Source organism: Monoraphidium neglectum (assembly GCF_000611645.1).
Source record: "Monoraphidium neglectum strain SAG 48.87 unplaced genomic scaffold scaffold01490, whole genome shotgun sequence".
NCBI classification, from domain to species: Eukaryota; Viridiplantae; Chlorophyta; class Chlorophyceae; order Sphaeropleales; family Selenastraceae; genus Monoraphidium; species Monoraphidium neglectum.
In genome coordinates, this window is record NW_014012138.1 from 1 (window position 1) to 13,719 (window position 13,719).

General features: G+C 65.5%; 4 protein-coding genes across 4 annotated transcripts; 3 read left to right on the forward strand and 1 right to left on the reverse strand.

Annotated features, from left to right (window-relative positions):
• Positions 1-1,776: 1,776 nt before the first annotated feature.
• MNEG_8058 (60S ribosomal protein L31) lies at positions 1,777-2,752 on the forward strand (the record flags this gene model as incomplete). Its single annotated transcript, XM_014043466.1, has 3 exons — positions 1,777-2,046; positions 2,373-2,474; positions 2,672-2,752. The coding sequence occupies 3 exons, from the start codon at positions 1,777-1,779 to the stop codon at positions 2,750-2,752; spliced, it is 453 nt and encodes a 150-aa protein (XP_013898920.1).
• Positions 2,753-3,671: 919 nt separating this feature from the next.
• MNEG_8059 (phosphatidate cytidylyltransferase) lies at positions 3,672-5,698 on the forward strand (the record flags this gene model as incomplete). The annotated part of the gene is made up of 4 exons (XM_014043467.1): positions 3,672-4,521; positions 4,695-4,762; positions 4,956-5,303; positions 5,576-5,698. The coding sequence occupies 4 exons, from the start codon at positions 3,672-3,674 to the stop codon at positions 5,696-5,698; spliced, it is 1,389 nt and encodes a 462-aa protein (XP_013898921.1).
• A 1,483-nt stretch (positions 5,699-7,181) lies between these two features.
• MNEG_8060 (putative Co-chaperone protein hscB like protein) lies at positions 7,182-9,325 on the reverse strand (the record flags this gene model as incomplete). Its single annotated transcript, XM_014043468.1, has 4 exons — positions 7,182-7,388; positions 7,647-7,718; positions 7,925-8,114; positions 9,291-9,325. The coding sequence occupies 4 exons, from the start codon at positions 9,323-9,325 to the stop codon at positions 7,182-7,184; spliced, it is 504 nt and encodes a 167-aa protein (XP_013898922.1).
• Positions 9,326-9,902: 577 nt separating this feature from the next.
• Positions 9,903-13,570, forward strand: MNEG_8061 (hypothetical protein; the record flags this gene model as incomplete). Its single annotated transcript, XM_014043469.1, has 8 exons — positions 9,903-10,055; positions 10,297-10,434; positions 10,937-11,160; positions 11,511-11,637; positions 11,884-12,218; positions 12,532-12,721; positions 12,990-13,152; positions 13,344-13,570. 8 exons carry the CDS (start codon positions 9,903-9,905, stop codon positions 13,568-13,570), a joined length of 1,557 nt encoding a protein of 518 aa, XP_013898923.1.
• Positions 13,571-13,719: the final 149 nt, after the last annotated feature.

Genomic DNA, 13,719 nt, shown 5'->3' on the forward strand with positions numbered 1-13,719 from the left:
CTGCGCCGCGGCGCCCCGCACGGCCCCGGGGCCCGGGCGCGGCAGCGCGGCGCCGTCGGGCCCGGACCAGCACTTGGCGCCTCCTTTATCAACCCAATCACGGCCGCGTCCGCACACATTGACGTGCGCGGGCCCCGGCCCCCTGCGCGCGGAGACCGCTTTGATGCAACCCAACTGGCTGGCGGCCGGCGCCCAGAGCCGGGGCCGGGGCGCAACCATTGCAGCGCCACCGCCGCGCGCGGCCAACAACACCGCCGAAAAAAGAACTTGACCCAACCACCGCCCCGCCCGCGCGGCGCCCGCCTGCGCTGCGCCCGCCCCTCGCCTGGCGGCCACCAACGCGCAACGTGCTCATGTCCTTTTTGCGAGGCGCGGCGGCGCTGGGGGCGGCGGCCGCGCCGACGGCCCTTCCCTCACATTCTTCGACCGGTGGGCCTGCGGGGCCCCGGGCTGCATTCCCACCGTTTGGGCGGGCTGCATTCCCGCCTTTCGCGGCCGCAGCTGCATCCTGCGAGTAAATCGACGAGCATCCCAACCTCTTGGCCAGGCTTGACACATCCTGCAGCAACCCCACCTTCATGGCAGCTGATCATGACGGCCATTTACTCCGGCCGCTCGTAGCACAGCCCAGGAACGACAGCTGTCAGTCAGGACTGGTCCAGGGGCGGCGCTCCGGGGGGGGGATGCATTGCAGCGAACTGCGGCAGGCCGGCCCCTCTCGCCTGGCTCGCCCCCTCACTCCTGCCACCCAGCGGCGTCCTGCCTTTGCACTGGGCCTTGTCCCTCGGGGGGGGGGGTGTCAGGGGCCAGGCTGAGGGGCTCATGGGCACCAGGGTGATGTGGTCCCCAGTGGTAGCAAACCCCGAGTGCGGCGACGCCCCGGCATCATGCCTGGTCAAAGCCTTGACTTCGGTCAAGGACGCGGCTGCTGCTTGTCTCCCGTGTGGCTCTGGGTACCGCAATACCTGTCTGTCTCAAAGTAATGGGTATGGTACTACAGTACTCTGAGAAGCTCCCGCTGACAGCCCCCCTGCGGCTCTAGGTCGCCAGGCCAAGAGCTTAATTGAGCAAACGACTGAATCTGGGGCAGTCGGGCCGCAGCAACGCTGCGGTGTGGAGGCCGTGCATAAGCCGCATTCGGCAGGCGCCTGCCCTCCAGAAATGTACCCCAGCACTCGAGCTTGGGCAGCTTGGGGGCAAGCGCGGCTGCCCCGGAGATGGTGGCCCCTCAGTCAGCAAACACCGTACTCATCTGTGCCAGGTCCGATGTCCCCCATCCGCCAGGCTGGCGGTTGACTGGAATGGATGCGCGCAATGCAGCATGCTGTGCCAGGGCCTTTCCGCTGTCCCTGGCCAAAGGTAGGATGCTGGCCATTGCTGGCCTTGCTGTAGGCTGATGCCATGTCTGCCGTACGCGCGTTGCTCTGCGCGCTGATCTGGGAGGCATTGCCTGCGGCGGGAGGTGGGCAGCCGCCGCTTTTTGCGCGCCGCGGAAGCAAAGCTTCACGGGCTGCAATAGCTCTCCCTTTTCTCCCGCGTATTTTTCCCGTATAAAGGAGCAGCAGCAGGCAAGGTAGGCCTTGCAGTGGAGGCGGCAGACTCGCGAGGAGGCGCGGGTGTGGCGGAGAGCACAGGCTTTCTGGTGGTTGCGATAGACTTTGGAAGGGTTCTGCAAGCAGCATGCGAAACTGCGACACCCCAGCACGCTGCCAAGGGTCCGGGCATGGTGCTACTGTTCCTGCATCCCACGCGTGCTCGTGCTGCTCTGCCTCGCAGATGGTGAAGAAGGAGCGCCGCGCGAAGGAGGTGGTGACGCGGGAGTACACCATCAACCTCCACAAGAAGCTGCACAGCACCAAGTTCAAGAGCCGCGCGCCGAAGGCCGTCAAGGAGATCAGAAAGTTTGCCCAGAAGCTCATGGGCACCAAGGACGTGCGCCTGGACGTGGGCCTCAACAAGGCGGTGTGGAGCAAGGGCATCAAGAACGTCCCCACGCGGCTCCGCGTGGTCATCTCCCGCCGGCGCAACGAGGACGAGGACGCCAAGGTGCGCGCGCCCCCGCGCGCTGCTTGCTGCAGGCGCACTCATGAGCAGACGCGGCGGCGCGCGAGGGGGTTCTATACCGAGGTTTGGAGTGCAGCTGGTGCTATTTCTTGGTGTGGCAGCACAGGGCAACGGTGTGGGTGCTCTGGACGGCGTGGCAGTGCGCAAGGTCGACCCTTGGTAGCAGAGTCATGCAAACTGCGCAGCAATCAGTCCCTGGGCGTGCGTACGTTGGCTCCAGTCTGGAGTGGCAGTGTTATTGTCAGCCGAATTGTTTGATTCTGGCAGTGGTCATGTTGCGCTGGATCACCTGCTGCGGCCGCGCGCAGTGTCAGCAGTGGGACGCCAGCACTCAGCGCTGCATAAGCAGCAGCGGCGGCGGTGGTCGCGGCGGCGGCAGCAACAGCAGCAGCAGTTACAGCAGGGCGGCTGTCGTTCCGCAGCGATGACCGCTGCGCAGTGTCAGCACGTCGGCACGGGCAGTGCGTTTTTTGGCGGCGACAGCAGCAGGAGTTGCTTTTGGGCCGTGGCGTCGGTTACTGGCCAACCCGCACTGCCTCTGCTTTTGCACCGCATGCGCATCCCACTTTTTCCCCTCGTTCCCCCTGTCCCACCTTAAACACTGCAGGAGGAGATGTACTCGTTTGTGTCGGTCGCCGGCGACCAGACCACCAAGGGCAAGGGCCCCGTTGTCGTGCAGGACAGCTGAGCGCGCTGTTTTGAATCTGGCCTGTAACCCTTGCTGAAAGTACGCTCAACCCTGTCTGGGACGGAGGGCCGCGGCGGATCAAACCCCTTGTTTGGGGATGGTGCGCACATGCAGTGGGGTGGGCCGAACCAGGCGGGGCTCAGGTGTTGCCTGGTGTGGGCAGCAGCGGATCATGGTCGAGGCGAGGTCGGCGGCGGGGTGGGCATAGAGAGTCGGGTGGCAGCTGAGGCATGACAAGCAAGCATGCGGGAATGATGCGGCATGCGAGCACGGGAGGAGCTTGTGTGCAGGAGCACTGCAGCTCATCTGCCAATGGACGCACACCATGGATGAGGTCATTGCAAAGGCAAGCCAGGCGTTTGGTAACAGGTAGCAGCCTTGCACTTAGGCATGCACGAACCGAATGGCTGTGCCAGTAGCCGCCCACATTGCTATAGTGGGCGTCGTCCTCAAGCCACACTGCTGGCTGCTGGGCTCCTGCAACGTACCCATCGAGGCTCCCTCCCCATGAGTTGCATTCTGAGCGTTAATTGAGTACTATATTCAAAGTGGTCCATGCATTGGGCCTCGGTGGGGCCTCGCGAATCAACTGCGGGTCCCATCTCCCTTCCCGCGTATCATCGAGGTGCTCCTCGGAGGTCCATTGGTAATCTCAGGTTCATTGATATTCCATCGTGCAAGCCGGTCGAGCCAGCACACCACAGCACAATCAACCGGGCCACATCAGCCAGTTGCTGCATTCGGGTTCCTCAACAAGTACACGACCAGCACGCGTCGTGCTGCAGCTTATTAGCTATTAGAAGTGCTGCCCGGGTCTACAAAAGTGTCGTTCCGCTCATCCACCCACCAGCCCGCGGTTGGACCTTTAGAAACGCGTCTGGCCACGGCTCTGCTGCATCAGAGCATGTTGGCCGCATCAATGACCGCAGCGGCGCCGCTGGCGGGGCCGCCGTCGTGGCGGCTGCGGGATGTTGCGGCAAACGGCATTGTTCGGGGCTCGCCTGCACCGCTGAGGGCTGCCAGCCTCAGCTGGGCAGCACGCAGGGCGACCCGTCATGTGCGTGTTGCGCAGCCGCAGACAGAGCTGGACACTGCCGAGCTGCTGACGGCGGCCGCGCAGCCGGTCAACGGCCACGGCCTGTCAGGTGCGTACCCGACTGTGGCGGCCTTCGAGGCGGCCGCCCACCGAAGTTGGCAGCAGCAGCGGCAGCAGCAGCAGCCGCCGCAGCAGCAGCAGCGGTGGCAACTGGCAGCAGCCGCCGCCGCCGGCGCCGCGCCGTTCGCCGCGCTCACGCCGGCGTTTGCGCCCGCGCCCGTGGCGGCTGACCAGCAGGCCCTCGAAGCGCCGCCGGCGGCCGCCGCTGCGGCTGTGGCTGCGGCCGCGGCGGCGCCTAAGGCCCTTAGCAACCTCGCGCAGCGGATTATATCCGGCGTGCTGCTGGGGGCCGCCGGCGCCTGGGTGATCTCCGCCGGCGGCGTGCCTTTCCTGGCCGCCACCCTGTTTGTCGTGTACCATGCGACCCAGGAGTACTTCGGCATGGCCACCAGCCGCGGCGCCGCGCGCGGCGACGAGCCGCCGCCGCCGGCCGTCGCGGCCGCGACGACGGCGCTGTGCCTGAGCATCGCGGTGCTCACGCACGCTCTGGGCGTGCGCTGCGGGACGGCGCTGTGCGTGGCGTCGTTCCTGCTGCTCGCTCTAAATATAGTGGCTGCGAAGCGCCCCTCCTTCAGCGGCCTCACCAGCTCGGTCTTCGGGCTCTTCTACTGCGGTGAGCAGCGCGGCGGGGCCCGCTGGCACTTTGTTCGGCGAGGCGGGCGGCGGGCATCGCCTGGCTGAGCGCCAGAGGGGGGCGGCGGCGCAGGCAGGTGGCGAGGCGCAAGAGGGCGCCTTGCCACCGCCCGTCATCCGTCTAATTCCTCAGCCCCGCCTTGGCGGCCGCAGGCTACCTGCCCTCCTTCTGGATCAAGCTGCGCGCGCTCTCCCTGCCGGCCCCTCAGTCCGCCCTGCTGGTGAGCCAGACGAGGGCCCCCAGCTGGCGGGCAGCAGGCTGGGAGGGACCCGACAGCGGCGTCTATTTGCCGCCTGCCAAACTCAGGGGCCGGGGCGCGGCTGCCGGCCTCCGCAGCCGCCCGCACAGCACGCCCTCCCGCCGATTGGCGCCACCTTCAAACCACGCGCCCGCGCGCCCCCGCGCCCCGCCAGGCGCTGCCCCAGGTGACGGTCGGCTTTGTCGCGACCCTCGTGACCGTCGCCTGCGTCGTCGCCGCCGACACGGGCGCCTACTTTGTGGGCAAGACCCTCGGCCGCACGAAGCTCACAGACATCAGCCCCAAGAAGACGGTGGAGGGCGCGGCCGGCGGCCTGGCCGCGTCGGTCGCGGCGGCGCTCGGCCTGCGAGCGCTGCTCGGCTGGCCGGGCAGCGCGGTGGCGGCGGTGGGGTACGGCGTGCTGACGTTTGTGTCATCGATTTTCGGGGACCTCATCGAGAGCGTCATGAAGCGGGATGCGGGCATGAAGGTGAGGGAGAGGGTGCGCTGCGGGCTGCCGGAGGTGAGGTTGACCGGGCATGAGGGGGAAGCAAGGGCGGAGGGGCGACTCGCTGATGGTGCGGATGTGGCGGCCGATGGAGGTGCATGGCGCTGGCAGCCGCCCGGTTGTACCGCCCACGCCTTGGCAGCTGTGGCAGTGGGTGTTCGACGGGCACCCCTTGCGCTTCTCACACCCCCTCACGAAGCCTTGCTGACTGGGCCGCCAACATGTCTGTCTACCCATCAAAGCGGCGGCCTCACCTCCCGCTCGTCCCTTGCGCAATCCCCTCCCAGGACTCTGGCAACCTCATCCCCGGCCACGGCGGATTGTTGGACCGCTTTGATTCCTACATCTTCACAGCGGCCATGGCCTGGTCTTACGTCACTGTGGTCCTGCCGCGCTTCGGACTGGCATAGGCTCCTCTGGACTGTCCCATGGGGGTCCGGACTGGGTCGTGGCCCCCTGGACTGCCCTGGGCCCATTTTGGCTGCCCTAGGACCCTCTGGACTGTCCGCGACCCATCTGGCGCGCAGCCTGGCGGGCCATGGCAGCGCTTTGGACCTGCCCGCGGTGTGGAGTGCAGATGGGAAGCTGCAGCACAGGCGAGGGCGTCCGACGTGCCGCCAAGCGCTAGGCATTATGTGATGCACGACGGCGGCCTCGAGTAGATTTTCGCCAGCGCGCATGACGGATGGCATTAGATTCGAAACCACACAGCACCGCGCCGCCGCGGCTACCTCGCACCGGCCGCCCGCCACCAAACGCCCCGCGTAGGGGCGCACGCGGTCCGCGCCGACGCGCCGCCCCCGCGCACACCTCTCCTGCAAAACCGTCGACGGAGCCTTCATTTTTGAGCCCGCGCCGCGGGGGCTTTGGCCGCCGCGCGCCGCGGGCGTATGGGTCATCACCAGCTGTAGGCTTGAGTGGGCCTCGCCCCCAGCAGAACTATGGGTTGATGCTCGCTCCCGAAAGCCGCCGCTCTGCCTTTGTACCCCCAGTGCACAAGTGCCGCCCAGGGCACGCGCCAATGCGCCTCTGCCCGTGGCACCCGCGCCGCGCAGCCCACCGGGCCCGGGCTTGCCGCCGCGCTGCCAAAGTTTGGCCCCGGCGCGCTTTTTATCCACCGCGGCTCGCCCTCTCTGTGTGTCGATCTGTATTGCAGCCAGGCAGGCGGTGCCGCCGCACGTCGATTTCCCGGCAGCTTCCCAGCAGGCGCCCCGCACTCGTGCACACAACCCTCCCTCTCCCCTTTCGTCCGTGCGACAGCACACGACGTGCATTTGTCGCTGATAACCCTACTTGCATTCACCCGCACAGGCCCTTGCGCCCCTAACTCGCTCGGTGCCACCGCACACCTTCGCGCAGCCCACAACCCCACGTGTGTTGCTGGGCGGCTTGCCCTTGTGCTTCTTCGTCCCCACGCTTGCGCCTTTCTAGTATGGTAGATCTAGGTATGGCAGATCTGACACTCCCATGATCCATGTTTGGATCGATGAACAAGAGAGCAAGCCTGATCAATACTCGGCACGCTGCGGCAACGGGGCATAGAACACTCCCCGGATCTCAGTCTGGACTCCCTCAAATGTAACATAAGGTTACATAATGCCACAACTGGCCGGTGCATCACAAAAGCCTGTCTGTGCAAACCCTGGGAGGTGGGGCGCCTGGCCAAATGGTGAAATGTGTGCGACAGCTCTCTAAATCACAAAGTGCTCGTATGCATGCTCAAAGGCACGGCCACCGTGGCGCCAGAGGTGGCGCAGGCAGGGAAGCCGGCATCACTGCGAAGCTCGACTTGGGACTGCTGCTGATGCCACAATGGTGACTCAGCACAGGGACGACTCATCGCCGGCCGAGTGGCGCCGGGAAGCCATGCCGCCAAATAAGGGTTACAATCCATCACAACTTGGCCACAATGGCCTCCTCCAGCCGCACATAGTATGTCAGCTGCGCCACCAGCGCCGCGGCGCGGGCGGTGTCCCCTGCCCCAAACGCGGCCGACAGCTGGCCCTCCACGCGCCGCTGGTCGGACCGGTTTGCCGCCAGCAGCTCCCGCAGCTCCGAGGGGTCGCTGGTGCCCTCCACCCGCTCCCGCGCCTCCATGACCTGGGGGCGCGCGGCCCACAGTGCTCTCAGCAGCGCGCGCGGCGCCCGCACCAGCCCCCGCCCCCCAACGTGAGCGTGCTGGCATGTTCCATGTTGCATGTTGCATATTGCACCGCGCTCCCGCCTCGGCCAGCCGCCTGTGCCAGCATGCTGCGAAGCAGCATGCTGGCTTCGCAGTGCCACGTTGTGGCGCTAGGCGGCTGCGCCCCCCCTGCTTGTCCCGACACACCCTGTCGAATCCCTACGGGTTGTGCCCACCTCCATCAGCAGCTCAGGATCCTCCAGTGTGCCCTCGAAATGGTCGCCGGCCGGGACGCCCGCAAGCATCAGCTGCGGCAGGCACCGGGGCCGGGGAAAGGGGGCGGCGGCGGGGGTTGGCAGGCGCGGGGGCGATGAGGCCGCCGGCGCTGAGCCGAGCGCAGAGCAGCCCGCAGGCCCGCCGAGAGGCCGCATAACCCCCCCTCCCTCACAGCAGTCCGCGGGCATCTGATCAATCGGCGCCGGGCCGGCGGGCGAGGGCCCACGCGGCGGCTCACCAGGTAGTTTGCCCGAGACAGCGACCGCCGCAGCACGCCGTACGCCTGGTTGATCTGCGACGCGTGGCCGGCCGAGAAGTCCTGCTCCTCGGCGGTGCGGCTGACGGCCTTGTCCGGGTGCAGCGTCCACTGCAGCAGCTTGTAGCGGCGCTCGAGGGACGCCTCGTCGATGTCAAAGGTTGGCTGCTTGCTGCGCGGCTCGGCGGCAGGTTTTTGGTGGTGGGAGAGAGGTGGGGCGCACGTAGGGGGGGCGAGGCGGCGTCAAAGCCTGGGACGGGTGCAGACGTTTGCAAGGAGGAGGGGGGCGCAGCAGACCTACCAATGATCAGGACAGCGGACCCGCAACCTGCAGCCTGCACGTCAAGTGGCTGTCTGCCGTGCTTGGCGCTCGCCGCAGCCGTCGTCAAAACACGCCGCTCGACTGAGCGTCTCAAACCCATGCTCACATGCCTAGGAGGTCAAAATATGTTAAGCTGCTGTCCACCGGCTGGATCTTGTCGCACGACTGGCAAAGCAGGCTGCCGCGCTTGTGCCGGTCATGGCAGCTCCAGCAAGTGTTCTCCTGCTGCTGGAAAGATGCTGGGTGCTGGTGGTGCGTGCCGCCGCTGCCGTCCTCGCTGCTGCTCTCGTGCTCTTGCGCGTCGGTTTTGTGGGTTCGATGCGCCGCGCCCGCCGGCGGCCCTGGCCAGGGCGCCGAGGATGAGGAGGCCCCCAGGTGTGATGCGGCACGTTCTGTACGCCATGGCCGTAACTCCATGCAAGGGCTTGCTCCCGTGGCAGCGCGCTGCAGCGCTGCACCTGATGCCGCCGAGCACCGCGCGGCATGTGCGGCATGCACAAGTGCCTCTGCAAAAGCACGCATGATGCGTTGTGTAGTACGCTGCCTGATGTTGTATGACTCGCTGTCTCTGGCCGCCAAAAAGCGGCCTTTCCTGAGCAATCTCGCAAGTTGCTGATGTCAAGGACGCTGGGCGTAAATCACCGCGTCCTGCAGGGTTTTCGGTTCGCAGCAAAAACCATGAGGGCTGTACGTTTTGACAGGTGCAGCACCGCGTTCAACCTCCTGTAGACATAGCACGCAGGTGATGCGTGCGGCGACCTGTGGTGCCGTGAAGGAGTCAGGTCCCAGCGCCGTGTTTGCAGGGAGATGAGCAAGGGCAGCGGCATACCGTACAAGCACGGAGTTGAGTGCAAATTGAATTTCACGCAGTGCAACATTTATGCAGAATGTTGCGGGCTGAGTCATGTTCTTTGCATGGAAGCCTTGGGTCAAGCACACTGATCACAGCTGAGCGTCATTGGACCGAAGTCGTGCCCGTAGTGCATCTCTTGCTAGTTTCACGCGCTTGCTTGCTGCAAAACCTACTAGAATGACCACCTCTGCAACGCCAGTAACCCCATTTTTGCCATATCTCCACCGAGGCTGCTACAAAGAGGAAGCAGGTGGCATGCTACAAAGAGGAAGAAGGTGGCATGCGGATGTGCATCGCTCAAGGCCTGACTCAGGCCTGACTTTGGTTGCATCCATTAAAGCTATGCAGACGGTCCCTCAGGGATAAAAATGTGTGCAAATGTGGGGGGACGGACTGGCCTGGTATCTGACCAACTCCAATATCGTGAAACTCGCTGGCGTGTATTGGCCATGATGAGTACATCTCAAAAACACCTTCTTGATGAGTGTTCAAATATAAGGGATTTAAATTATTACGCTATTAGTGGTTGAGAAGCAGGGCATGCTGGTGCACCAGCTGCTGCACAGCTCAGTCAAAGCTAAGTCGACAGCAGTCTTGACCGCCATGTCGCACTGCCCAGATCAACAACACCACAGGGCATCCAAGTGAAAGTGCCGGTAATCAGGAAGTTTTTTGAGTGCTACCAAAAGTGTTTGAGAAGAGCGTGATTGATACTGAGGGTCAAGGAGAGCATGCTGACGAGCGGGCACCACAGTTGAGAAGGCTATCTCAGGACCTTTGATAACATGAGCGATCAGACGTCTCAGCTAAGCCTTATCAGTGTCGTGGGCTTCAGCGGGGCGGACGACACGCTGCTCCTCCACCCGGATGGCCGCACGCTGATCTATCCCCTGGGAAGCACGGTAGTGCTTCGTGACAAGAATGATCCTCGAGCTCAGGTGTGGTTACTCGTGCGTCCTGCTGCCTCCCAGCCGACGCGCGCCTTTCCGCCGGCCTGAGCTCAATGCCCCAGATTTGGCGCCGGCGTGCTGCGCACGCGCATGCAGGCGCCGTCAGGCACCCCTGAGCAATGGCATGCATACCTCACGGGCATGGAAGCATGTGCGCCTTCACCCAGGGCACCATGCGCCGCACCGAACGCCACTGGGCGGGCCACACACCCTGCAACCATGAGCGCAGGAGTTCCTCCAGGGCCACACGGACCGCGTTTCGGCGCTGGCGCTGTCGAAATCGGGCCGTTACCTGGCCAGCGGCCAGATCACGTACCTCGGCTTTGCCGCTGACATCATCGTGTGGGACCTGACGACGCGGAGCCTTGTGCACAGGCTGCAGCTGCAAAAGGCGCGCGGGTGTTCCTTGTTTTTCCCCACAGTCGGTCGACATAGATAGTAACGCTCAGGCAGCAGCGGCGCAGCGCAGCAATCTGACGCGCTGTTCTTGAGTGGACATTAAGAAGAGCAGAAGTAGCAAAACGGCAGCGGTAGCGGTAGAAGCAGCAGCAGCAGCAGCAGCAGCAGCAGCAGCAGCAGCAGCAGCAGCAGCAGCAGCAGCAGCAGCAGCAACAGGAGGAGCACCAGGAGCAGCAGGAGCAGCAACGGGAGCAGCAGCAGGAGCAGCAGCAGCAGCAGCAGCAGCAGCAGCAGCAGCAGCAGCAGCAGCAGCAGCAGCATCACAACCATCATTCACAGCAGCAGCAGCTGGCGCATGACGGGCCCCCCTTGTAACCCTTCGCCCAACAGCATTGAAACACCGACCGTGCACCAGCGACCCGTAACCCCACCTCTGCATGGGCCCCGGCCCCAACCCATCCGCTGTTCAGGTCAAGATCCAGGCGCTCTCCTTCTCCCCAGATGAGACCGTCCTGGCGTCGCTGGGCGGCGCCGACGACAACTCCATCGTGCTGTGGAACGTGGCCAGCGGCGAGCCGATCTGCGGCAGCCCCACCAACGCGGACTTTGTGCTGCGCATGGCGTTCCTCAACCACGACAACACGAAGATCGTCACGGCCGGCAACTACAACCTGCGGCTGTGGACGTACGACAGGTGCGCCGCGCCACCCGGGGGTGCGCCCCGGCTGGGCAACTTTGGGGGTGAGGGGGTCAAGCCGCCAGGCAGCAGGCCTGCTGCGGAAATTGGCAGCGCGAAGAGGCTGGCGGTCCAGGAGGAGGTCACTTGGGCAGCCCGCGCATCCGCTTTACGACGTGGGCCGGCTGGCGGAGGCGTCGGCTGGCGGAGGCGCCTGTGACTGGCAAGGGCGCTTTCCGACTGCTGGCGCCAGTTGAGATGTTTGAGAGTAGTGATGCGTGTGCAGGAGCGGCAGCGGCGCATGCATCACGGGCCTGGCGCCGCGACCCCAGCGCCGCCCCGCCCCGCCGTCCACGCGCGCGCCGCAGCGCCAACAACAAGCTGGTGCCTCAGGACGCGCAGCTGGGGCAGCTGCAGCGCATGATACGGTCGCTCACGGTGGACAGCAGCGACGCGTTTGTGTATGCGGGCACGACCTCAGGGGACGTGCTGCAGGTGGGCTGGGGCCAGGAGTGGGTTGGGTGAGTGGGTGGGGGTGTGAGGTTGCTTGCACCAGGAACGCGCATGCACGTCAGGACATGGCGCAGCAGACCACTTTGTTGCTCTCAAACCCATGCCCATGCCCATGCGCGCACACACGCGCGTGCACACACACACACACACACATACACACACACACACACAATCTCTCACACAACCCACACACACACAACACACACATGTCGCGCGCCCCACCCCTAGGTCAGCCTTGACCGCGTGCTCCTGCGCAACACTGGCCCGGCCAAGGCGCCCCTGCAGCGCGGCGCCACCGCCTCGGCCGAGGCGCCCATCCCGGACCACCTCATTGTCGGCGGCGGCGACGGCGCGCTGTGCCTGCTGCGCACTGCGCAGGAGCCGAGCGCGGCCAACCCCAAGCGGCTGAAGCCCATGGGCGTCGTCGCGTCTGTGCGGCTGGAGGGCGGCGTGAGCAGCATAGTGGTGGAGGGCGGCGCCGGCAAGGGCGGCGCGTTCAGCGTGCTGGTGGGCACCCAGGCGTCAAACATCTATCGGGTCACATACGACGCCACGGCGTGCAAGTGAGCCCCGGGGGTCTATTGGTAGGCGGGGCTGGGGGATAGGAAGTGCAAAGGCGGCGCCGCGGCGTCTGCGGTGGGGCTCGCCGCGCGTCGCCCGCGCTGCCCGCTGCGTCGCCTCCTAAGAGGCCTGGATGCAGCGCGTCGACGAAATGCAGCCAGCTGCCTCTCATGTTGCTTCACCCAGGTGTGCGCCATAGCTGATGCTCGATGCCACCTGTGGGTGGCCGGATGTCAGATTACGTACCTCGTGCGTACATTTGAAGCCAGCCGTAGTCCCCCCCCTCACCCAAACCCCCTCTCCTGAAACCCCCAGGCTGTCAGAGGAGCTGCTGCAGACGGCCCACCCCGACCGCATCAACGCGCTCGCCTTCCCAGCGGGCTACAGCGAGGTCTTCGCCACCGCTGCCGCGGGCTGCGTGCGTGTGTGGCACCTCAACAGTTGCCGCGAGCTGCTACGGATAGCGGTGCCCAACCTCGAGTGCAAGTGCATCTCGTTTGCGGTGGTGGGCGGGGCGGGGCGGGGCCACGGGCCCGCGCGGCACGTGATGGGCGCTTCGCGGGACGCTCGGACCAGCAGTGGCGTGCGGCCGCGTGCGCGCCGCCGCGCCTTGCAGGCTGCACCCGTCCTGACATCGAAGCCTGTGGCGGTGTGCGCGTCAAGGTCTGCACAGCTCCGCCGGAGCTGGCAGCCTGTTCGCCATCATCGCTCATCGGTCCCAAACTCGGGCCCCTTCGTCATGCCCGGGCCCCCACGCCCCCACGCCCCCACAGGACGGCAAGAGCATCATCAGTGGCTGGAGCGACGGCAAGGTGCGCGCCTTTGGCCCACAGTCCGGCAAGCTGCTGTACACCATCAACGACGCCCACCACAAGGCCGTCACCGCGGTGGCCGTCACGCCCGACGCGGGCCGCATCATCACCGGCGGCGAGGAGGGTAAGTAGCGGGGGATTACGGATCCTGGGGGATGCCTAGCTGCAGGGCGCGCAAAGTCCTCACACATGCCCGGAAATGCACACCTGCAATTGCAAATCTGGCAAAACATGTGGGTTGAGGCAAGCCCCGACGCAGCGTGAATCCACACGAAGCCTCCGCCTCGCGTCGCGGCCTGGGCCCGCCCCTCGCAGGCATGGTGCGCGTGTGGCGCGTGTCCAAGGGCGTGGCCACGATGGAGGCGAGCCTCAAGGACCACAAGGGCCCGGTCAACTGCATCGCGGTCAACAACGGCGGCGGGGACGAGGCCGCCAGCGCGTCGAGCGACGGGTCGGTCATCATCTGGGACCTCACGACACACAGGCGCGCGGCGCAGGGGGTCGCGCGCAGGGGTCCACGGCTCACACGGGGGGAGGCGTGAGTGCGCGTATTGTCAGCCGTGTGCAGGGGGGTTCACGTTCCTTTCGTGGCTCATTACCGTGTGTGCAAATGGGGGTGGACAGAGCAAACAATCCAGCACTGCAGATTTGCAGAGCCTTCCCCTTCACGGCCCCCCCTGATCCCCCGTTG